Raw genomic sequence first — 24,355 nt, 5'->3', positions numbered from 1 at the left:
AATCTGTTCTCATCGGTCATGTTTATTATCAATAGAATTAAGGGAATATTAATAACAACATTCTTCATACATTACTAACACTACTGACTAATGATACTGACTACTAATTGTTTTTTGTTACTTAAAAAAAGCATACATATTGCTTCAAATAGCAACGTGATGCAAGTAGTATACAAGGGAGAGAGACATATATTTACAGTCCAGTGGAGTACAGAGATAGGAGTAACATCATTTCTTCCTAAACAAAGACAGGTACTGTGGAAAGGAGCTGTTGGACAACTACTATATATCATACATGCAGTGACTTCAACATGTCACTAATCATTCCACTAACTAAAGAGAAAGCATTTTTACATCAGATGTCATTATTTGTTTTATACACAGTGTAGAGGAAAATTTAATGTGGAATGAAATGTGAATGGATTCATGAGAGTCCATATATGTTGATATGTTTACAGTTTGGATCTTTCTGAAGTCTAGAGAACAGCTGCTGTGTTGAGCGTCCAGGATGATTCCCATCCAGCCAAAGCTCTCTGAGGGCTGATGGGTTTGATCTCACTGCTGATGCTAAAGATCTGAAGCCTTCATCTGTAATACTGCAGTTTGACAGGCTGTAGAGAGAAAGAAGGAAAGACTCTATTAGATCAGACGTGTGTGTGAGTGTGTTTGTGTGTGTGTGTGTGTGTAAGTGAATGTGCCAATATGTGTGTGTGTGTAAGCGTGTATGTGTTTTTAAGTGTGTGTGTGTGTGTGCAAGTGTGTGTGTATGTCTCTGTGTGTATGTGTGTGTTTGTGTGTGTGTGTGTGTCTGTGCGTGCTCGTATGTCTGTGCGTGCGTGTGTGTGTGTGTCTGTCTGTCTGTGCGTGCGTGTGTGTGTGTGTGTGTGTGTGTGTGTGCGCGTGTGTGGGTGTCTGTGTGTGCATCTGTGTCAGTGTGTGTGTGTCTGTGCATGTGTGTGTGTCTGTAAGTGTGTGTGTGTGTAAGTCTGTGTGTGAGTGTGTGTGTTTGTAAGTATTTGTGTGTGTGTAAGAGTGTGTGTGTACACGTGTGTATGTGTGTGCGTGTTTTTGTATAAGTGTGTCTGTTTTTAATCAGACTGATAAGAAGTTTACTGCTGAATTAATAGTGACCCTTTACATATGAAGAGCATGATAAGTCTCTGTCACATTCACTGATATCAACTCATTATTTGGTCTTGTGATACTCACTTTAGTGACTCCAGTGTACAGTTGGGATCCTCCAGAAAAGAAGAAAGATGCTTCACTCCCGAGTCTCCTGCTTTACTCCCACTCAGACACAGCTCTCTCATGTGTGAGGGGTTTGATCTCAGTGCTGATGCAAGAGAACTGAAGCCCTCTTCTGTAATACTGCAGTGTCTAACGCTGTAGAGAGAAAAGGAAAACATTGTTTTTTTTCCCCTTTTAGACAAAAGAATATGAGAGGGAATAAAAAAATTAAATAAATACTAAAAAAATTATTATTGAGAAATGTGTAAGTATTTTTGTGGGTGTGTGTATGTGTGTGTGTGTATAAGTCCGTTGGTCTGTCTGTCTGTGTGTGTGTGTGTGTGTATGTGTGTGTGTGTCTGTGTTTGTAAGTGTGTGTGGGTGTGTGTGTGTTCATGTAAGTGTGTGCAATTGTGTGTGTGTGTCTTTCTGTGCTTGTAAGTGTGTGTGTGTTTGCAAGTGTGTGTGTAAGCGTGTTTCTCTGTGTGTGTGTCTGTGTGTTTGTAAGTGTGTGTGTAAGTATCTGTGTGTGTGTGTGTGTGTGTGTGTGTGTGTGTGTGTGTTTGTAAGTATTTGTGTGTGTGTAAGAGTGTGTGTGTGTGTGTGTGTGTGTGTGTGTGTGTGTGTGTGTACAAGTGTGTGTGTGTGCGTGTTTTTGTATAAGTGTGTCTGTGTTTTGAAATGTGTCTGTGTGTTTAAGTGTCTCTTTGTGTGGTGTGTGTAAGTGTGTGTGTGTGTGTGTGTATGTATGTGTGTGTGCAAGTGTGTGTGTGTGTGTGTGTGTGTGTGTGTGTGTGTTTGAGAATGTTTATGTCTGTGTGTTTTTAAGTGTGTGTCTGTGTGTCTGTCTCTGTCTGTGTGTGTGTGTGTGTGTGTGTGTGTGTGTGTGTGTGTGTGTGTGTGTGTGTGTGTGTATGTAATGAAGATGGAAAATCAGAGTGATAAGAAGTGTTTGCTAATTAATTAATAGTGACCCTTTACATGTGAAGAGCATGATAAGTCTCTGTCACTGTCAAATTCACTGATAGCAACTCAGTATTTGGTCTCGTGATACTCACTCTAGTTTCTCCAGATTACAGTTGGGATCCTCCAGAAGAGAAGAAAGATGCTTCACTCCTGATTCTCCTGCTTTATTCCCTCTCAGCCACAGCTCTCGGATGTGTGAGGGGTTTGATCTCAGTGCTGATGCAAGAGAACTGAAGCCCTCTTCTGTAATACTGCAGTTTATCAGGCTGTAGAGAGGAAAGGAAAACATTGTTTTTTTTTTCCTTTTAGACAAAAGAATATGACAAGGAATACAAAAATTAAATAAATACTAAAAAAATTACAATTGAGAAATGTGTAAGTATTTTTGTGGGTGTGTGTATGTGTGTGTGTGTATAAGTTCGTTGGTCTGTCTCTCTCTGTGTGTGTGTGTGTGTGTGTGTGTGTGTATGTGTGTGTGTGTCTGTGTTTGTAAGTGTGTGTGGGTGTGTGTGTGTTCATGTAAGTGTGTGCAATTGTGTGTGTGTGTCTTTCTGTGCTTGTAAGTGTGTGTGTGTTTGCAAGTGTGCGTGTAAGCGTGTTTCTCTGTGTGTGTGTCTGTGTGTTTGTAAGTGTGTGTGTAAGTCTCTCTCTGTGTGTGTGTGTGTGTGTGTGTGTGTTTGTAAGTATTTGTGTGTGTGTAAGAGCGTGTGTGTGTGTGTGTGTGTGAGTGTGTGTGTGTGTGTGTGTGTGTACAAGTGTGTGTGTGTGCGTGTTTTTGTATAAGTGTGTCTGTGTTTTGAAATGTGTCTGTGTGTTTAAGTGTCTCTTTGTGTGGTGTGTGTAAGTGTGTGTGTGTGTGTGTGTGTGTATGTATGTGTGTGTGCAAGTGTCTGTTTGTGTGGTGTGTGTAAGTGTGTGTGTGTTTGTGTAAGTGTGTGCAAGTGTGTGTGTGTGTGTGTGTGTGTGTGTGTGTTTGAGAATGTTTATGTCTGTGTGTTTTTAAGTGTGTGTCTGTGTGTCTGTCTCTGTCTGTGTGTGTGTGTGTGTGTGTGTGTGTGTGTGTGTGTGTGTGTGTGTGTGTGTGTGTAATGAAGATGGAAAATCAGAGTGATAATAAGTGTTTACTAATTAATTAATAGTGACCCTTTACATGTGAAGAGCATGATAAGTCTCTGTCACTGTCAAATTCATTGATAGCAACTCAGTATTTGGTCTTGTGATACTCACCTTAGTTTCTCCAGTTTACAGTTGGGATCCTCCAGAAAAGAAGAAAGATGCTTCACTCCTGAGTCTTCTGCTTCATTCTCTTCCAGCCACAGCCATCTCATGTGTGAGGGGTTTGATCTCAGTGCTGATGCAAGAGAACTGAAGCCCTCTTCTGTAATACTGCAGTTTGACAGGCTGTAGAGAGAAAAGGAAAACATTGGTTTTTTTTCCTTTTAGACAAAAGAATATGAGAAGGAATGAAACAATTAAATAAATACTAAAAAAATTATAATTGAGAAATGTGTAAGTATTTTTGTGGGTGTGTGTATAAGTCCGTTGGTCTGTCTGTGTGTGTGTGTTTGTGTGTGTGTGTATGTGTGTGTGTGTGTTTGTAAGTGTGTGTGGGTGTGTGTGTGTTCATGTAAATGTGTGCAATTGTGTGTGTGTCTTTCTGTGCTTGTAAGTGTGTGTGTTTGCAAGTGTGTGTGTAAGCGTGTTTCTCTATGTGTGTGTCTGTGTGTTTGTAAGTGTGTGTGTGTAAGTCTGTGTGTATGTGTGTGTGTGTGTGTGTGTGTTTGTAAGTATTTGTGTGTGTGTAAGAGTGTGTGTGTGTGTGTGTGTGTGTGTTTTTGTATAAGTGTGTCTGTATTTTTAAATGTGTCTGTGTTTGTAAATGTCTCTTTGTGTGGTGTGTGTGTGTGTGTGTGTATGTGTGTGTGCAAGTGTCTGTTTGTGTGGTGTGTGTAAGTGTGTATGTGTGTTTGTGTAATTGTGTGCAAGTGTGTGTGTGTGTGTGTGTGTGTGTGTTTGAGAATGTTTGTGTCTGTGTGTTTTTAAGTGTGTGTCTGTGTGACTGTCTGTGTGTGTGTGTGTGTATGTAATGAAGATGGAAAGTCAGAGTGATAAGAAGTGTTTACTAATTAATTAATAGTGACCCTTTACATGTGAAGAGCATGACAAGTCTCTGTCACTGTCAAATTCACTGATAACAACTCAGTATTTGGTCTTGTGATACTCACCTTAGTTTCTCCAGTTTACAGTTGGGATCCTCCAGAAAAGAAGAAAGATGCTTCACTCCTGAGTCTTCTGCTTCATTCTCTTCCAGCCACAGCCATCTCATGTGTGAGGGGTTTGATCTCAGTGCTGATGCAAGAGAACTGAAGCCCTCTTCTGTAATACTGCAGTTTGACAGGCTGTAGAGAGAAAAGGAAAACATTGGTTTTTTTTCCTTTTAGACAAAAGAATATGAGAAGGAATGAAACAATTAAATAAATACTAAAAAAATTATAATTGAAAAATGTGTAAGTATTTTTGTGGGTGTGTGTATAAGTCCGTTGGTCTGTCTGTGTGTGTGTGTTTGTGTGTGTGTGTATGTGTGTGTGTGTGTTTGTAAGTGTGTGTGGGTGTGTGTGTGTTCATGTAAATGTGTGCAATTGTGTGTGTGTCTTTCTGTGCTTGTAAGTGTGTGTGTTTGCAAGTGTGTGTGTAAGCGTGTTTCTCTATGTGTGTGTCTGTGTGTTTGTAAGTGTGTGTGTGTAAGTCTGTGTGTATGTGTGTGTGTGTGTGTGTGTGTTTGTAAGTATTTGTGTGTGTGTAAGAGTGTGTGTGTGTGTGTGTGTGTGTGTTTTTGTATAAGTGTGTCTGTATTTTTAAATGTGTCTGTGTTTGTAAATGTCTCTTTGTGTGGTGTGTGTGTGTGTGTGTGTATGTGTGTGTGCAAGTGTCTGTTTGTGTGGTGTGTGTAAGTGTGTATGTGTGTTTGTGTAATTGTGTGCAAGTGTGTGTGTGTGTGTGTGTGTGTGTGTTTGAGAATGTTTGTGTCTGTGTGTTTTTAAGTGTGTGTCTGTGTGACTGTCTGTGTGTGTGTGTGTGTATGTAATGAAGATGGAAAGTCAGAGTGATAAGAAGTGTTTACTAATTAATTAATAGTGACCCTTTACATGTGAAGAGCATGACAAGTCTCTGTCACTGTCAAATTCACTGATAACAACTCAGTATTTGGTCTTGTGATACTCACCCTAGTATCTCCAGTTTACAGTTGGGATCCTCCAGAAGAGAAGAAAGATGCTTCACTCCTGAGTCTCCTGCTTTATTCCCTCTCAGCCGCAGATGCCTTATGTTTGAGGGGTTTGATCTCAGTGCTGATGCAAGAGAACTGAAGCCCTCTTCTGTAATACTGCAGTTTGACAGGCTGTAGAGATAAAAGGAAAACGTAGTTTTTTTTTCCTTTTAGACAAAAGAATATGAGAAGGAATGAAACAATTAAATAAATACTAAAAAAATTATAATTGAAAAATGTGTAAGTATTTTTGAGGGTGTGTGTATGTGTGTGTGTGTGTATGTATGTGTGTGTGCAAGTGTCTGTTTGTGTGGTGTGTGTAAGTATGTGTGTGTGTTTGTGTAAGTGTGTGCAAGTGTGTGTGTGTGTGTGTGTGTGTGTGTGTGTGTGTGTGTTTGAGAATGTTTATGTCTGTGTGTTTTTAAGTGTGTGTCTGTGTGTCTGTCTCTAAGTGTGTGTGTGTGTGTGTGTGTGTGTGTGTGTATGTGTATGTAATGAAGATGGAAAATCAGAGTGATAAGAAGTGTTTACTAATTAATTAATAGTGACCCTTTACATGTGAAGAGCATGATAAGTCACTGTCACTGTCAAATTCACTGATAGCAACTCAGTATTTGGTCTTGTGATACTCACCATAGTGACTCCAGTTTACAGTTGGGATCCTCCAGAAGAGAAGAAAGATGCTTCACTCCTGAGTCTCCTACTTTATTCCCATTCAGCCACAGCTCTCTCATGTGTGAGGGGTTTGATCTCAGTGCTGATGCAAGAGAACTGAAGCCCTCTTCTGTAATACTGCAGTCTGACAGGCTGTAGAGAGGAAAGGAAAACATTGTTTTTTTCCTATTTTAGACAAACAATATGAGAAGGAATACAAAATTAAACAAATACTAAAAGAAACATTTAAATTGATAAATGTGTAAGTATGTATGTGGGTGTGTGTCTGTATGTGTGTGTATAAGTGTGTGCGTCTCTGTGTGTGTATGTGTGTGTACGTGTGTGTCTTTCTGTGCTTGTAAGTGTGTGTGTTAGCATGTGCTACTCTGTGTGTGAATGTAAGTGTGTGTGTCTGTGTGTTTGTAAGTGTGTGTGTGTGTGTGTGTGTGTGTGTGTGTAAGTCTGTGTGTGTGTGTGTTTGTAAATATTTGTCTGTTGTGTGTGTGTAAGAGTGTGTGTGTGTGTGTACACATGTGTGTGCGTGTGTATGTGTGTGTATGTGTGTGCGTGTTTTTAATTAGAGTGATAAGAAATGTTTACTGCTGAATTAATAGTGACCCTTTACATGTGAAGAGCATGATAAGTCACTGTCACTGTCAAATTCACTGATATCAACTCAGTGTTTGGTTTTGTGATACTCACACTAGTTTCTCCAGTTTACAGTTGGGATCCTCCAAAAGACAAGAAAGACGCTTCACTCCTGAGTCTCCTGCTTTACTTCCTCTCAGTTGCAGCTCTCTCATGTGTGAGGGGTTTGATCTCAGTGCTGATGCAAGAGAACTGAAGCCCTCTTCTGTAATACTGCAGTTTGACAGGCTGTAGAGAGAAAAGGAAAACATTGTTTTTTTTTCCTTTTAGACAAAAGAATATGAGAAGGAATGAAACAATTAAATAAATACTAAAAAAATTATAATTGAGAAATGTGTAAGTATTTTTGTGGGTGTGTGTATGTGTGTGTATAAGTCCGTTGGTCTGTCTGTGTGTGTGTGTTTGTGTGTGTGTGTATGTGTGTGTGTGTGTTTGTAAGTGTGTGTGGGTGTGTGTGTGTTCATGTAAATGTGTGCAATTGTGTGTGTGTCTTTCTGTGCTTGTATGTGTGTATGTAATGAAGATGGAAAATCAGAGTGATAAGAAGTGTTTACTAATTAATTAATAGTGACCCTTTACATGTGAAGAGCATGATAAGTCACTGTCACTGTCAAATTCACTGATATCAACTCAGTGTTTGGTCTTGTGATACTCACACTAGTTTCTCCAGTTTACAGTTAGGATCCTCCAAAAGACAAGAAAGATGCTTCACTCCTGAGTCTCCTGCTTTACTTCCACTCAGTTGCAGCCCTCTCATGTGTGAGGGGTTTGATCTCAGTGCTGATGCAAGAGAACTGAAGCCCTCTTCTGTAATACTGCAGTATGACAGGCTGTAGAGAGAAAAGGAAAATATTATGTATATCCTTTTAGACAAAAGAAAATGTGATGAGAAAAAAAAAGAAAAATAATATTTATATGCATATTCTGTGTGTGTGTGTTAGTAAGTTTTTATGTATGAGAGTGTGTTTGTAAGTCTGTGTATGTCTGTATGTGTGTGTGTGTGTGTGTGTGTGTAAGTTTGCTTGTCTGTGTGTTTGTAAGTGTGTGCGCGTAAGTGTGTGTGTGTATGTGTGTGTGTGTGTGTGTGTATGTGAAAGTGTGTGTAAGTGTGTGTGTACGTATGTGTGTTGGTGTGTGTGTGTGTGTCTGTCTGTAAGGGTGCATGTGTTTGTGTGTTTGTGTATGTGTTTGTGTGTCAGTTTGTGTTTGTGTGTGTGTGTCTGGTTGTGTGTGAAAGTGGGTGTGTATGTAATAAAGATGGAAAATCAGAGTGATTAAAAGTGTTTTCTGGTGGATTAATAGTGACCCTTTACATGTGAAGAGCATGACTAGTCACTGTCACTGTCAAATTCTTTGATAGCAACTCAGTATTTGGCTTGTGATACTCACTTTAGTTTCTCCAGTTTACTATTGGGATCCTCCAGAAGAGAAGAAAGATGCTTCACTCCTGAGTCTCCTGCTTTATTCCCATTCAGCCACAGCTCTCTCATGTGTGAGGGGTTTGATCTCAGTGCTGATGCAAGACAACTGAAGCCCTCTTCTGTAATACTGCAGTTTGACAGACTGTAGAGAGAAAAGGAAAACGTTGTGATAAAAAAATGATGGTGTGTGGGATCAGTACTGTTATAGTTTAGTACACTGAAGCTTATTTAGCACACACCAATGGTCCACAGATAGAGACACCAGACCTGGCCCCAAACCCTTTAGGTGTCTTGAAGCCAGAGCCATTAAGCTTGTTTCCTTGCCTTTGTGCAAAGCCAGCCAGGAACAAAAGGTTTGATTGCTGACCCATGCATGAGATATGCCGAATCCAGGCATACGTAGCATTTATTCAATATAATTAAATTAGGGTTAGAACTCTAACCAGTTTAATTAGCAGTCATATCCCGTAATACTGATACCTCCTATATTGACCCCCAGACACACCCTTCCCCTCCCATATCTCATGTCATTGTTTATATGTTAATTGTACATTATAAGAGACGTGACTCTGAAATAATTATCTTGTGTGTCGTGATATGCGAGTTTATTGTTGTGCTGCGCTGGAATAAAACTATTTCGTACGCTGAACACTTTCCCGAGTTCCTGACTATCTGCAAATCTAATCTTGGACCAAAGACGGACAGCAAGGATCTTTCAGTACTGATTGTGATTGTGAATGAAGTGCAGCTGGGAGTGTGAATGTGACTGAGCCTGTAGCGGAGGTGCGTGAGTTTAAAGTCGGAAAGAGGGGGAAGTGCCAGAGCAGGGTTCAGCGCAGACGTGACACATTTTCCATGAAACAGTTTGTGACATTGTGGTTTCATGATACTCTAAACCAGTGTTTCCCAAACTGGGGTACGAGTAACCCCAGGGGTACACAAAGGGACGTAGGGGTACGCTGGGGGAAAAAATGTGATTACATTTTCAAACTGACCTATAAATAGACACGACATCTTAAATAGTCTGAATATCCCAGTCACAACGCCAAAAATACAATCATGTATACAGTACATTGTAGTGTTCAGCGAAATAATTAAACTGCCAAAAATAGCTACAGGTAGGTTAGTCAAAACATAGGCACAACGGTTGGCTCTTGTCAGAATTCCACTCGCTGATGCCTTGTGTAGAGAAGCGGGAGCTCATTCCAGTTGCTGCACGAAAATGGATAGATGGTTAAAAAGAGTTAATCCCGGTCCATAGAGACACCAACCGCTACTACTAGTAGAAGGCCTTCAATGGAGGATGCACCTGCCGCCACCAGCAACCCAGGTTGCTTTTCCAAGTCTACCATCAGGATCAGGATGTTTGCAGCACTACAGTTGTTGCAAGCCAAGCTACTAGTTTTTTTGTGTGCAAATCAACTCGATGTGACAGACATTGTCAAACGCGACATAACCACGCACCTCAGTGAAAAGACTTTGCCTAGACGTACTTGTGTAAGAGTGGATTCTCAGCTCTGAGGAGAATGAAAACAAAATACAGGCACAGACTGTGTGGAAAACAATTTAAGACTTCGGCCCGACATTGCAGAGTTATGTGCATCCTCTCAAGGACACCCTTGTTATTAACCTGTGGTGAGTGTGTGTGAAAAATATATATATATATGAGGGGGGGGGGGGGTACGTAGCTAGAGATTGAATGTCTGAAGGGGTACGGGACTGTAAAAAGTTTGGGAAACACTGCTCTAAACATTTAATTTCCATCTGAGCGTTTGTTCCAAAATGCACTTGATATTAGTTTTGTAAACTGAGACAACTTCTGCAGTTTGTTCAGGGGGCTTTTATCATTGAAAGGAAGGGTCTTCAAGTCTGTGTGTGTCTGGAACTTTTCATGAAAATTTTAAAAAGTTGTTACGACCGGCTCGTGGGTCGCAACATAAATACGGTAGAGACAGACAATGGTGTAGTTGGTAACAGCAAGACTATTTATTAACGACAAAGATTGAACCAAGGTAAAAGTCTAGAGGTTCTCAAAGATGCGTGGATGCGTGTCGTGGGTATGTAGGTGAGTAGGAGCGTTGCCAAAAGTGTGTGTGAGAGTAGCGGAAGCTGAGAAGGGGACCCCCATCAGGCGTAGCAGTGCTTTTATATCCACACCTGGCACCAGGTGTGGATAATCACCGCACCGGGTCGTAACAAAGTCTATAGGCTTCTGGTGACGCCATGCTGAAGACAGTAGCCTGAAAGTTGAGCTCCGTCCAACCAAATATTTAACAACCTAACTTTTATTGAAAATCTTCAAGCAAACAGGAGATAACAAAAGAGAAAACGAAAATTTGAGACAAAATCAACCTGCTAGTAATGATACTCCTAGCCCTAGCACAGAATCGAAAATACTAGCAGAGCTAGAAAAGCTAAGGTCAGAAAACCGAGAGGGGCATAACCAGACCAAGCTATCCCTTACGAAGCTGGAAACATCAATAGACGAGCTGAAAGGTGAAATGACAAAACTTGAGAAAATAACCACTGAGGCGGAAGACAACGGGAGAAGGTATGATAGAGCTATACGTTATCTGCTACACCGAGAGATGAACCTTTCAGCGAAGATTTGCAGAACAGGACAAGACGCAACAACCTGAGAATATACCGTGTACCATAGGATAGTGAGGGAAAAGATGTGAAGACGTTTGCAAAGAAGGTGATTCAGTCAGTCTTCAAACCAATGCCTGATGTGAATCTGCAAATAGAGCCCACTGCTCTCTAACAACCAAACCTACAGACCCTGCCGCCGCACCCAGGTCCCTCATCGCTAGATTCGTGGATTACTCCGTTAAAGACATGATTCTTCCACAAGCATGGAGCCAAAAAAAACTCATCTACAACAACGAACAAATATATTTCGATCACGACTATTCTCCTGAGTTGCAAAAGAAAAGAGCACAGGTGAGAGAGTTCATTAAACAACTAAAAGTGAAGAACATCAAGGCTAAATGCCTCTATCCAGCACAACTAAAAGTGACCATGGAGTCAGGTGAACAGACCTACCATACGCTCACAGAGGCTCTTCCGACCCTTTTGAAGTTTGATATCCATCCACGAGTCGACGAAAGGGCACAGATGGAAGACGAGATGTCCCGCTACAGGTGGAACAGTGTGGGTAAGAGACGAGAGGAAAAGGTGGGAGTGCTACCAAACGTAGATCTCAGGGCCTTCTTCAGTGAAGCAGAGTGACATCAACGCAGAGTTTTTTTTTTTATATATATTGGATATGCATAAAACCAACAATGTTAGGACAAGTACATTTTTCTTTTCTCAATGGATGGACGGACCTTAACGGAACTGTGCGTGAATACGCAAAATGAGCAGCAACCGCTCCACGAAATGGACGATAGCAGCGCAAACACTATGGGCCTCATTTACTAACAGGATTGCGCCCATTTCAGGCGTAAAATAGCGGGTAAAGACATAAAACCCTATTTCCAAAGGAGGCGCACCTGAGTAAAAGCGCAGATTACCGCTGCTAGGAAGTGGGTGTGGGAAAGTGGGTGTTCGTCGCAAAGAGATGGGAGGAGATGCGTAAAGTGCACCTAAGTATTAGTAACGAAACAAGAGGTGTTTTAGCATGACATATCAGCTGCTAAATGAAAACTATGTGCCTGCGAGAAATTTGAAAAATGTTTATATTTGATATATCATTTAATACAGGCATACAAACTGTCTAGAATTACTGCATAGAATTACAAACTGTCCCACCAGCTAGCTGTTCGGGAAAAGTTCGGCCACGTCTTACCCAGAATCGCCGTTCATTGTATGGTTTAAACGGTATTTCGTAGTTCAGGCACACCGAGTACAGTGCACACCTTCTGCATAGGAGTAACGCGTATCTATTCAGGAAAAGTACTTGTACTCAAAGTACACTAACTAAACTACCGGTAAGTAAATTGTAGAGACAGAGCAGCATATTCATTTCACCTTCCATGTTTATTTTGACGTTATAGCCTCTCAAGCGCATGCTACCCCCAGTGCCATGGCAACCTAGGTAATGTTAAGGGCTCTACTGCAGTTTAATCTGACCCATATTTACATCTGTTGATCTGTTGTATCTCTTCTGCTGGTTTTTTCACCCATTGCTACCGAGGGACATCATCTGGACAGCCTCCCTGCCGTCCCATTCGTGCTGGTTAACGACGCTGAGTTACCGGGTGTAAACGGCGCTGGACTGGTGGTTCTCCTCTGGCTGGCATGGCGCTGGGATACTCCACGTCGGAACTGCTGAATCTCAACCAACCCACTATTCCTGGTTGCATAGACATAATCAGAAACCTTGGACTTCTACGTCGCCCTCGATATATACACAGAGGCTGCCGTCAAACTCATCGTAGAAACTACAGACCTTCTGGTACCTTGCATCTTACACCTGTCAATGTTCAGCCTCAGCTTTCAGATGCTACTCTACGGGACTGTCTCCAAACAACAGACTGGGGAGTTTTTCGGGATGCCGCTGACATCAATGATTACACTGAGGTTGTAAGTGAGAGAGCAACCCAGAACAATCTATTGGCTGTCTCGCTACATCCAAATGACTCTTTTGCTGACAAACGAATAACCCACCCTGATCCTTTGCCTGCTCCACAACAATGCCCAAATGTTTTACACAAGACTGCTTTACTTAACCCTGAGGTTGAATCTTTTAGGCCAACCGGTGTTGACAATGTAATATCCAATGCTGCGGCTGGATGTGCGTCTGTCGGTGCCGATTGCTCCAATGTTGTGAATGTGTCTGATTCGCTATTTAAGTTTAAGGCTCGTAAAGGTCTGGGTGTTGTACACATAAATGCCAGGAGCGTGCTCCAAAAAATTGACTTTTTAAAAATTTGGATTACCAACTCTGATCCTGACGTGGCTGTCATATCGGAATCTTGGTTAAATCCTAATATCAAGGACTCAGATATTGCAATTGTTGGTTATAATGTTTTTAGAACTGATAGAGCTAAACGTGGGGGTGGTGTTGCCATGTTTGTGAAAAACAACTTAAACTGTTCTGTATGCATCTCCACTTCCCTCCCGGGCCAATTTGAGCTGTTAGCCGTAAATATTAATCTGGGTGACTATCCTATCGTCATTGTGGGTGTTTCCCGACCTCCCTCTGCTGTCCCAGAAGCATTACAGAGTCTTTCTGAAAATATTTCTTCTGTGTCTAGCTGCGAAACTGTCATATTAGGCGATTTTAACCTAGATTGGTTCTCACCTGTAGCCAATGAATTTCAAGACCTGTGCTTAGAGTCAAATCTTACCCAATTGGTTACTGAATCCACCCGCCCAAATATGAAAATCCCAAGTAACTCATCTCTGTTAGATCTCATTCTTACTAATAGGCCACAGCACTACCTGCACACCTGTGTGTTTCCCTTGGATTTTAGTGATCACTGTCCAGTGGGCTGCATCAGGGATGGACGGAGAAAGGGTGCTGCCCCTTTAATTGTTTATAAAAGGTCCCTCAAAAATCTTGACGATCAGGCATTTTTATTTGACTTGCTATCCAGCAATCCTACCTCTATAGAGCTTATTCCGGACGTAGGTGTTGCCTTGAGTCATTTCCTGTCGGTTTTTCATGCTGTCACTGACAAACATGCACCTTTTAAGAAATGTAGGATAAAAAATAGTTTTAATCCCTGGTTTACTCATGATATAAGTGAGGCCACTACTAATATAAATAAGGCCTGGGCATTAGCAAGATCCACTGGCTCTGCTGCAGCTTGGCAATCTTTTAGACACCTTCGAAAAAAATGCACACATCTGGTAAAAATGGCCAAATCCAAATACTTTGTGAATCATTTGTCTGCTTGTGGTAGTAATCCAACTAAATTCTGGAAAACAGTTAAGTCTCTTAAAGGGGTTTCCCCACCTACACTACCCCAGCAGATCATGCTGGAAGATAAAGCAATTAATAATCCTAAGGAAGTTTGTAATGCTTTCAATAATCATTTTATCCAATGCGGCACTTTGTTTGACCTTTCTAATTTCCCTGATGTACCGGATGGAGTGCTAGATAACTTCACTGTTGATGCCAGGTCACTGGGAACTGACCCAACCACATCCTTCTCTTTTAGACCAATACAACAGCATGAAGTCCTCTCTGCTCTTCGTAATTCTAAATGTATGAAGAGCTCAGTGGGTGCAGACCAGTTAGACCCACGTCTCTTGAAGCTTGCTGCCCCCATTATAGCCAGACCCCTGACCCACATTTTTAATCTATCACTTTTTTCTGGCTACATTCCTAGCATCTGGAAATCTGCATTAGTGGTGCCCCTTCATAAAGGGGGAGACCCAAATGATATGAACAATTATAGGCCGATCTCCAAGCTCCCATGCCTAGCCAAAATGTTGGAATCCTTTGTAAATGAGCAAATGAGCTCTTTTCTATCTTTAAACTCAATTTTATGCCCCTTTCAATCAGGTTTCAGAGCTGGCCACAGTACCATTACTGCAACAACCCTTGTGGTAAATGACATAGCCTCTGCTGTAGACAAGAAACAATGTTGTGCTGCTTTATTTATTGACCTGTCGAAAGCTTTTGATACAGTAAACCATGAGATACTTTTTGGCAAACTGAACTCCCTAGGATTTGATAATGTCTCCCTCAGATGGTTCAAAAACTACTTCACGGGTAGAACACAATGTATAGATGTTGCAGGCCTTACATCTGAGGCCCTAGTAATTAATTCTGGTGTCCCTCAGGGCTCTATTTTAGGCCCGGTATTGTTCTCACTTTACATTAATAATATCTGTGACCATCTAGAACATTGCAAAGTCCATTTTTATGCCGATGATACAATTTTGTATGCCTCAGCGCCCTCTATAGATCAAGCAGTTTCAAACCTTCAACATGCTTTTGATTGTGTACAGGATTCCCTAAAGTCCCTCAAATTGATGCTGAATGAGTCTAAGACTAAATTCATGATTTTCTCCAATGGTAGAAATAATGTCCCCTCCACCCATAGGATATGCACCCGTTCTGGGACTAATATTGAGCAAGTTACTTGCTATAAATACCTAGGTATCTGGCTAGATGATAGGCTGTCATTTAAATCACATGTTCTTGACCTAGCTAAGAAGGTTAAAATTAAACTGGGTGCTCTTTATAGAATAAGATCTTGTTTTACTTTTGAAAACCGAATGGAAATAGTGCAATCAACAATTTTGTCAGTTCTTGACTATGGTGACATTGTTTACATGTATGCTGCACCCTCTACCTTAAAACTCCAGGACTCTGTTTACCATAGTGCTATTCGCTTTGTTACAGGAGACGCTTTCAGGACCCACCACTGTAACTTATACAAGAATGTTGGTTGGTCCCCTCTAGCAGACAGGAGGGAAAAACACTGTCTTTTATTTGTTTATAAAGCCTTAGTGGGAAAACTGCCTAATTATGTCATGTCACTTTTAAAATTAAAATCCATCTGTCATAATACACGGTCACAGAGCCTCATCTCCCTTGAAATCCCCCTTACAAAAACTAATATAGGTAAAATAGCTTTTAAGTTCTTTGCTTCCCATAAATGGAACACTATTCAAGTGGAGTTGAAATTAACCAAGTATTTGTCTGTCAACCAATTTAAGAGCCTTTTAGATAATAAGGATGTGCCTCAATGCTGTTGTTTTAAATGATTCTCTGATTTAATTTTTTTACTTTATGTTATTTTATTTATTTATTTTTTATACTTAATTTCTGAGTTGTTTAATGTGTTTTTTTTATTTATTTTGTCTGTTTTGTTTTGTTATGGTTTGTTTATTTATTGTTCTTCTGTACTATGTAGCCTCAATCAGGGCATTGCTGCAAAAGAGCCCTGTGCTCAGTCAATTTCTCCCTGAATAAACAATGATGATGATGAACCTACAACTACAGTTTTCAAATGTATCTGCCTAGGGCAGCGTTTTTGAAAAGCATGGTTTTCAGTGTTGGAATACGCCGTTTTAAAGTAAGGGGTGTCGTGTATTCCTACCAGACTATTTAACGGGATGCTATGGAGCAGTTAACCTGGATATTAACTATCCTAGCTATCTCTAGCTTAGAGACCCATCTTAACAGTTTGCAGTTGCCTGTGTGTGATTAACTCATGTTAATATGTGTGAATATGAACTTTCTTGTGAACATAAACTCGTTAATATGAAGCTGCACAGGCACCCTGAGGGGTGACCATAGCAACCCAGAAACTCAATGTTCGCTGAAAAGTTTAATTTCCCCAAATCAGCTCACCAATAAAAAACGTTTAATGTGGACGGAAGGGCTAAACGGAGAAATATTTATGAGTTTCTATATTTACCTCGGTTAGTTTGCTGTAACCTCGTGAACCAAAAGCTCTAATTCTAATTTTAGCTCATCATCCACGGTGGAACACACAGACTCTTTCTTCCCTATATTAGTGGAGCGCTAAATAACACTAATGGGCGGTGTTAGGCGCAGATGACGCGATGAGGGTTCTTGTTTGATAAATAGGATGCAAAATACCGTGCGTTATTTGCGGTTTGGCAAAGGCGCAGATTAAGCTGCGGTCGCAATGTTAGTAAATGAGGCCCTATGACTTTACTTTCTCGTCACAGGTGCATGGCAGCTACTCTAGACTGGACATGTTCCTGATGTCTGGATCAGATCTATACAGGGCCAGTGTTTGTAAAATAGAGCCAATCACTATATTAGATCATGCCCCAGTCATCTTGAAGATAAATATAGGACCAAATAAACAATTAAAATACTGGAGACTCAACGTCTCATTGCTCAATGACGAATTAGTTAAGGAAGAAATACACAAAGATTTAATAAATTACTTTGACATAAATGATAACGGAACTGTCTCCCCCTCCATCTTATGGGAGGGGGCTAAAGCAGTGATGAGGGGAAGCATTATCGCTATTTCTTCCAGGCTGAAAAAGCAAAGGTTAGCTCAACAGGATAAATTAGAGAGAGAAATTAAGAAACTGGAGACAGAGCATCAACAATCCAAGAAGCAGGAAGTACTGCAAACATTGAAAGAAACTAGGAAAAAACTGGATGACCTGTTAACCTACCAAACAGAGGGAGGAGCATTGCGATTCATAAATAGAAAATACTATGAAATGGGAAACAGAGCAAGTGGCTTACTGGTTTTCCAGCTGCGGAAAGCTCAATCCAGCAGGACAGTGCACAAAATTAAGGGCCCAGACAGTGACAAGATATTAACACAACCAAAATATATTAAAGAGGCCTTTGCTTCATACTATAGAAGGCTATATGAAGAGGAAGCAGACCCCAATAAAAATGAGAAGATGGAGTCATTTTTTAAATCAATTAAACTGGCAAAATTAACATCAGAAGAGGCAAACATGAAAATATCGTAAAACTTAAAAATAATAGATCTCCAGGTATCGATGGTTTCTCAGGAGAATACTACAAAGCATATGTGAATGAGCTGACCCCAGTTTTATGCAAAGTTTATAACTACGCACTAACAAATGAGGATCCGCCTGGGTCGTGGTCAGAAGCAATAATAAGTGTCATCCATAAGGATAATAAAGACCCAACCCAATGTGCACCCTATCGTCCAATCAGCCTCTTATGCGTAGATCTTAAAATACTTACCTCAATTATAGCGAAGAGAATTCAAAACTACATACATAAACTTGTGAAACCAGATCAGACCGGTTTCATTAATAATCGCCAGGGCGTTGATAATGTCATAAGAGCCCTGAACTTACAAGCAAGTGCAGCCAAAAGGGATACTCCTTCAATGCTTCTCAGCTTAGATGCTGAGGAGGCATTTGATAGGGTTGACTGGACCTTTCTCCAGCAGACCCTCAGATATATGGGCTTCAATAATACATTTGTCAAGTGGATTGGTATATTTTATAAAAAACCTAGATCCAAAGTCAGAGTAAACGGTCATTGCTCCGACTTCTTCCCCCTGGGGCGTGGTACCCGCCAGGGAGATTCTATGTCCCCTTCTCTATTCGCATTGAGCCACTAGCAGAATTAATAAGAACCAATCCCCTCATACAAGGCATATCCGATGAAGGAATGATTCAACATAAACTAGCTTTATTCGCAGATGACATACTATTATTCTTAGAACGCCCCATGGTCTCTATTCCTGCACTTCTAAATAGCTTAAATGATTACAGTGCTGTGTCAGGATATAAGATCAATGCAAACAAATCTGAAGCCATGATGATAAGTGGTGAATGGCCTTCACAATTAGATGAGTTGGTCTCTTTTAGGAGATCTAAGCAGGGATTTAGATATTTGGGTGTTATTCTCACTCCAAAACCAACACAACTATATTCTGAAAACTATAGCAGACTGGTTAGAGAGATCAATCAAGATCTTACCAGATGGGATGTATTGCCCTTGTCACTTTTGGGTCGGATAGAGTCGGTGAGAATGAATATCCTACCAAGACTCCTTTTCCTGTTTCAATCTCTGCCTATTCTAGTTCCACAATCCATATTTAAGCTGCTTGAAAAACTTATATCTAAATTCATATGGCAAAACAGGAGGCCCAGAATCCGTCTGAAAATATTGATGACAAGCAAAGAGAAAGGAAGACTGGGTCTACCTAATCTAAAAATGTATTACTGGGCAGCCCAGCTTAGAGCAATAGTGGCGTGGATGGTCAAGGATGAGGAGACTGGGTGGGTATCTATTGAACAGAACTCTTTACCAGGGATATCAATATCTACTCTTCCATTTCTAAGTCAGCAGTCTCAGAAAAAAATCAAAATAGATAACATATGGGTCAAAAACACACTAAAGGTCTGGAACAATGTCCAAAAGCAACTAAAGGGATCTGTAGCCTTGTCGAGGGCAATGCCCATACTAGGAAACATAGAGTTTCTCCCATCTTTGGTTGATAATACCTACAGAAGATGGGCTGAGAAGGGACTAAAAATTATGAATCAATTATTTGATGGAAATACTTTTAAATCTTTTTCACAACTCCAAGACAAATTTGACTTGCCCTCAAGTGACCTATATAGATATCTACAGATACGACACTACATTACAAAGCACACAGACTGGGAAAGTATTAAAAGAGACCCTATTAATATTGAGATCCACTTCATACTTAGTTTTCAGCATACTGTGTCAACAAAACACCAAGTGTCTCATATGTATAAAAGGTTGATGATAGACACATCAGTAACACTTTACATATTAAAGGACAATGGGAAATGGAACTTAACACAACTATAGATGATGACACATGGGAAGATATTTGTACTGCGTGTCACAAGGGGGTTGGTAGTCAGATGTAGAAAGAATTTGACTGGAAGGTGAAGATAAGATTCTTTAGGACTCCTCTGAAAGTATCAGTGTTTAAAAATAATGCCACTGACAAATGTTGGAGAAATTGTGGTATGGTTGGGGACCATACCCACATATTCTGGGATTGTCCCGTGATACAGACATACTGGAAAGGCATCAAGGAAGAGTTGGAAAAAATCATTGGGACTGATATTCCCCTGGACCCTTTGTTTTTTTTTTACTGGAAAAAAAACTCAGGAAGAATTGTTTACTAAGGACCAGTGCTATATGTTACATATTTTATTGATGATTGCTAAAAAAAAATGATTACTATTAACTGGATGAAGCCTACCCCTCCTAAAATAGCTCAATGGATACAAAAAGTCAGACAGGTCAATACAATGGAAAATATGACTGCTATCCTTCAGCTAAAAGTACCTATATTCGTACGAAGGTGGACACCTGTCATTCTTTACCTGAATTAAGAATATCAATCTGCCTAACGTGTGATGTATCTCTGTAAAATGACCCTACTGTATGTATCCAATGTATGTGATGACTAAAAGCCCAACCGTAAGGTGACTGTTTTTGTTTTGTTTTGTTTTGTTTGGTGTGTCTTTTTATTTTATGATTGATGTTGTACCGCAAAAATTGCCTGTAATGATCATCATGGGCAATAAAGTAAAAAAAAAAAAAAAAAATGCGGTCTGTGTGTCTGTAACAATGGGGATATTTTATCAAGAAATTAAACCGTTCAAATGATCCCACAGAACTCATTCCTAGGGAATACTGAAGAATCAAAATGTCTTACCTGAGTGTCTCCAGTGCACAGTTTGGGTTCTCCAGTCCGCTACAGAGTTCTTGGATCCCAATATCTCCAATACTGTTGTCACTGAGATCCACATTTTTCAGTTTTGAAGATGGTTTGCTGAGGATACATGCCAGTGCTGTACAGCTCCTTTCAGTGAGCCCACAGCTATTGAGCCTTAAGGGGAAAACAGCCACCAGTGACTATAAGCTCTATGAAAAGGACACTGCTGCCGTCTGTATATTAGTGTTGTGCTTCTAAACAAATTACAAAATCAGACCAAGGATTGTTGACAACCCAGCCAGATTTGGTTATAACTGCGTGTGGCCCATCTCCTTGGCTGTTGACCACTTCCCACGGTTCTAAAGCCTTTGGAACATTGCATCCAATCAACAACTCCAGATTGGCTTTGAGTTAACTTAAGGCATAAAACTCCCTAAGTTAAGGAAATCTAGAGAGATCATCGTTGGTGGGAATGCTACTTGTGTCTACTGGCATGCTTTCCTGAGTGTATACCTCTGGTAATGCAATAAAGTAGTTCTCATCTACAGCAGAGATCTCTAACCCTGTGATGATGTCTGAGCTAACAGGCTTCTTCTGGGACATAGTTCAGAGCTAGATATTGGCCCACTGTCACTTAAGAAAACCTCTATATTCATTGCACATAGGAAACACCTTTAAGTCGTTCAAAAGACTTAACTAGACTTCCATCCTCCAAAAAGAGAAGAATGGAACTTATGAATGTTAATTAAAAAGAATGTGACGACATCCACTAACCTCAGTGTCTGCAGTCTGCAGTGGGAATCATCCAGTAAAGCACACAGCTGAGTCACTCCCAAGGCTTCTGGCATGAGCCCACCCAGATCCAGCTCAGTCATGAGTAAGGGGTTTGAACCCACAGCTGAAGCAACAGCAGCACAGGCTTCCTCAGCAGCACTCCCCTTCAGCAACCTGTACAAAAAGAGACAATAAATATATCTGTTGTCTGACACAAAACATCATCACTGGTGCTTAAATAAAAAAACACTCAAAAACTTTACAACTTCTGCCAAGGCAGCCTTTTACAGAAATGAAAAAAGCAAGCTGATCAGTCACATATGTGTTTTTCTCATGGGAAAGGAAGCACTGCTACCCACTAGTATAGTCTATTGATTCAATAAGTCTGCTTGGCCTGGTGCAGCAGCTTTAAATCTAGCAGGCTGAGTTTTCACTGCAACAGTTGAGCTCATCTTGTCACTTTCAATATAATGTTCATCTATGGTCATTAGTGATGCCCAACAGCTTAAAATATGAGGTGTGGTTAGTAAATAAAGAGACTAATGCTTTAAGTTAATTGCAATGAAGAACCATTGTTATAGTCATAGAACCTGTATATACTCATAATAACAGTCTAATTTTTTTTTGTAATGTATTTGAAACTCTTTGTAATATTCTTGGTCTTGATATACATTTACCTGAGATTGTTCAGTTTACACCGAGGGTCCTCCTTTAGGTCTAAAAGCAGTTTGACTCCTGATTCCCCTGGATCATTTCCTCTGAGATCCAGCTCTCTGAGATGATTGGGATTTAACCTCAAGGCTGAAGCCAGACTAGCATAGCCCTCCTCTGTGATACTGCAGTGTGAGAGTCTACAGGGATAATATAGTCATAATTCAGTCAAGGCAAACACAACAAGACATTTGCAGTATATTTAAAGTAAGATTATTTTTGTAGATTATTGAGGGGATCAGTAGTTTACTACATCAGGTACATTGGATGACAGAGCATTTGAAAGGTTGAAAATAATGCACACTGAGGTGGTATTCCCACCCAGAATGCAGTACTAAATGCATGGTGCTATGGTCAAGGTGTCACAGAACGTCGGAAGACACAGAGATTGCAGGTAGGTGGGAGTTTATTGAAACCAGCCAGTACAGGGTTCACAGGGGGAAAAAACGGGAAAAAACACAAAAGCAACTCGGGATAAAAAAGCCAAACAGTCCAAGTCCAAACGGGAACGCACAAAAGACAAAAATCTAAAACTATAACGAACAAAAGATCAAAATGTGCGTTATAGTGTGTGTGTTTAAGTGTATGTGTGTAATAAAGATGGAAAATCAGTGATAAGAAGTGTTTAATGGTGGATGATTAGTAGTGGCCCTTTACATGTGAAGAGCATGATAAGTCACTGTCACTGTCAAATTCACTGATATCAACTCAGTATTTGGTCTTGTGATACTCACTCTAGTTTCTCCAGTTTACAGTTGGGATCCTCCAGAAGAGAAGAAAGATGCTTCACTCCTGAGTCTCCTGCTTTACTCCCATTCAGCCAGAGCTCTCTCATTTGTGAGGGGTTTGATCTCAGTGCTGATGCAAGATAACTGAAGCCCTCTTCTGTAATACTGCAGTTTGACAGGCTGTAGAGAGAAAAGGAAAATATAATTTATTTTAATTAGACACATTTTATTTTAGATGAGAATTAAAAATAAATAAATTAATACATATTTATACAGTATATATATATATATATATTTTATGTGTCTGTGATTGTAAGTTTTTATGTATGAGTGTGTCTCTGAAAGTGTACGTTTGTTTGTATGTGTGTGTGTGTAAGTATGTGGGTGTGTATGTGTCTGTGTTTGTAATCGTGTGCGTAGGTAAGTGTGTGTGGGATTGTAAGTGTGTGTGTGTGCAAATGTGTGCAAGTATGTGTGTTGGTGTGTGTGTGTGTGTGTGTGTCTGTAAGTGTCTATGTGTGTGTGTGTAATGAAGATGGAAAATCAGAGTGATAAGAAGTGATTACTGGTGTATTAATAGTGACCCTTTACATATGAAGAGCATGATAAGTCACTGTCACTGTCAAATTCACTAAAAGCAACTTAGTATTTGGTCTTGTGATACTCACTGTACTGTTTCGAGTTTACAGTTGGGATCTTCCAGAAGAGAAGACAGATGCTTCACTCCTGAGTCTCCTGCTTTATTCCCATTCAGCCACAGCTTTCTCATGTGTGAGGGGTTTGATCTCAGTGCTGATGCAAGATAACTGAAGCCCTCTTCTGTAATATTGCAGTTTGACAGGCTTTAGAGAGAAAAGGATAATATTATTGTAAAAAATAAATGCAGAGATTTCAGTGTTCTTTTAAACTTGATGTAGCGCCCCTTTGCTGTCCTGGCAATTAATAGTAGCTAACCTGAGTTCTTTAAATAATCTCTAACTAGTATAAATGTGTGTTTACTTTGTCTTTACACTATGGATATTAATTACTATATAACATGACTATTATGACTAATAGACAATTACTCACCTTTAAATGTATAGTTTTTAACTTAACTTAGTGTATTTCAGTCACACAATATACTAATATAAGTGTTCACCTTTTCAAACAAGAGTTATGGCTATGCACAAAACTTTAGGCTAATGCAAATAACCGTTCAAATGCAACACAGATAAAGTTAACTATTTACTTAGAAAAATATATTTACATCTGTAAAAAAGTATTAATTAACAAAATAATTGTTCTTGACAGTTCAATTACCACTTTACTTCAATATGGCAATACTTCAATGTCTCTGGTGACCACAAACCCAAGAGCAAACAGTTTCAATAACACAAAATATTAAAACATTTTAACCTAAAGCCATATATCTGTCAGTAATATGACTAAATAATACTCTGTATGGGAACCCAATGTGTTACCAGAGTCCTACGGTGCAGGCCTGACTCGAAGCTCGGATCGTAGAAGACAGAAACATAAAAGCTACTTTGCGCCAGTCCCATTGAAGAAAATCAAATAACGCAACAATGGCCGCCGCCTCTGCAAGCGGCTGAGTTTGTAGAAAGGAGAGATGTCTTCTAAGCAGCTCACCCGAGATGTATGGCGACCTGAGTTGTCGACTGTCTGGATTCCTCTGTCCCTTGGTCTCTGTGTGGTTAACTTGGCAGTCCGGACGATGCATGTTCAAAGTTTCCGAGAAGGCTACACTTGTGCAAAGTGATAATAAGCTAGCACTAGCCGAGTTAGCCTTCTGTGTGAATCGGTGGCTCAGTCCGCTGAGTTCTCCGAAATAACTTCACATAACACGACTACACTACTGTACAATGTTCTAAA

The 24,355-nt window shown here is 40.2% G+C and overlaps 1 protein-coding gene across 1 annotated transcript in view; it reads right to left on the bottom strand.

Annotated features, from left to right (window-relative positions):
* Positions 1–6,065: 6,065 nt before the first annotated feature.
* LOC122133822 (NLR family CARD domain-containing protein 3-like) overlaps positions 6,066–24,355 on the bottom strand; it is a 32,100-nt gene continuing 13,810 nt past the window's right edge. The window contains exons 8-11 of the mRNA XM_042710715.1: positions 22,490–22,663; positions 20,271–20,444; positions 6,245–6,265; positions 6,066–6,120 (exon numbers count right to left, since the gene is read on the bottom strand). Of these exons, the coding sequence (XP_042566649.1) occupies positions 6,066–6,120; positions 6,245–6,265; positions 20,271–20,444; positions 22,490–22,663 (424 nt within the window). The remainder of the gene's footprint in view (positions 6,121–6,244; positions 6,266–20,270; positions 20,445–22,489; positions 22,664–24,355) is intronic.

The sequence above is a fragment of the Clupea harengus genome, chromosome 19 (genome assembly GCF_900700415.2).
Source record: "Clupea harengus chromosome 19, Ch_v2.0.2, whole genome shotgun sequence".
NCBI classification, from domain to species: domain Eukaryota; kingdom Metazoa; phylum Chordata; class Actinopteri; order Clupeiformes; family Clupeidae; genus Clupea; species Clupea harengus.
Note: the sequence above shows the minus strand (reverse complement) of the source record. Positions and strands in the feature narration are given on the sequence as shown.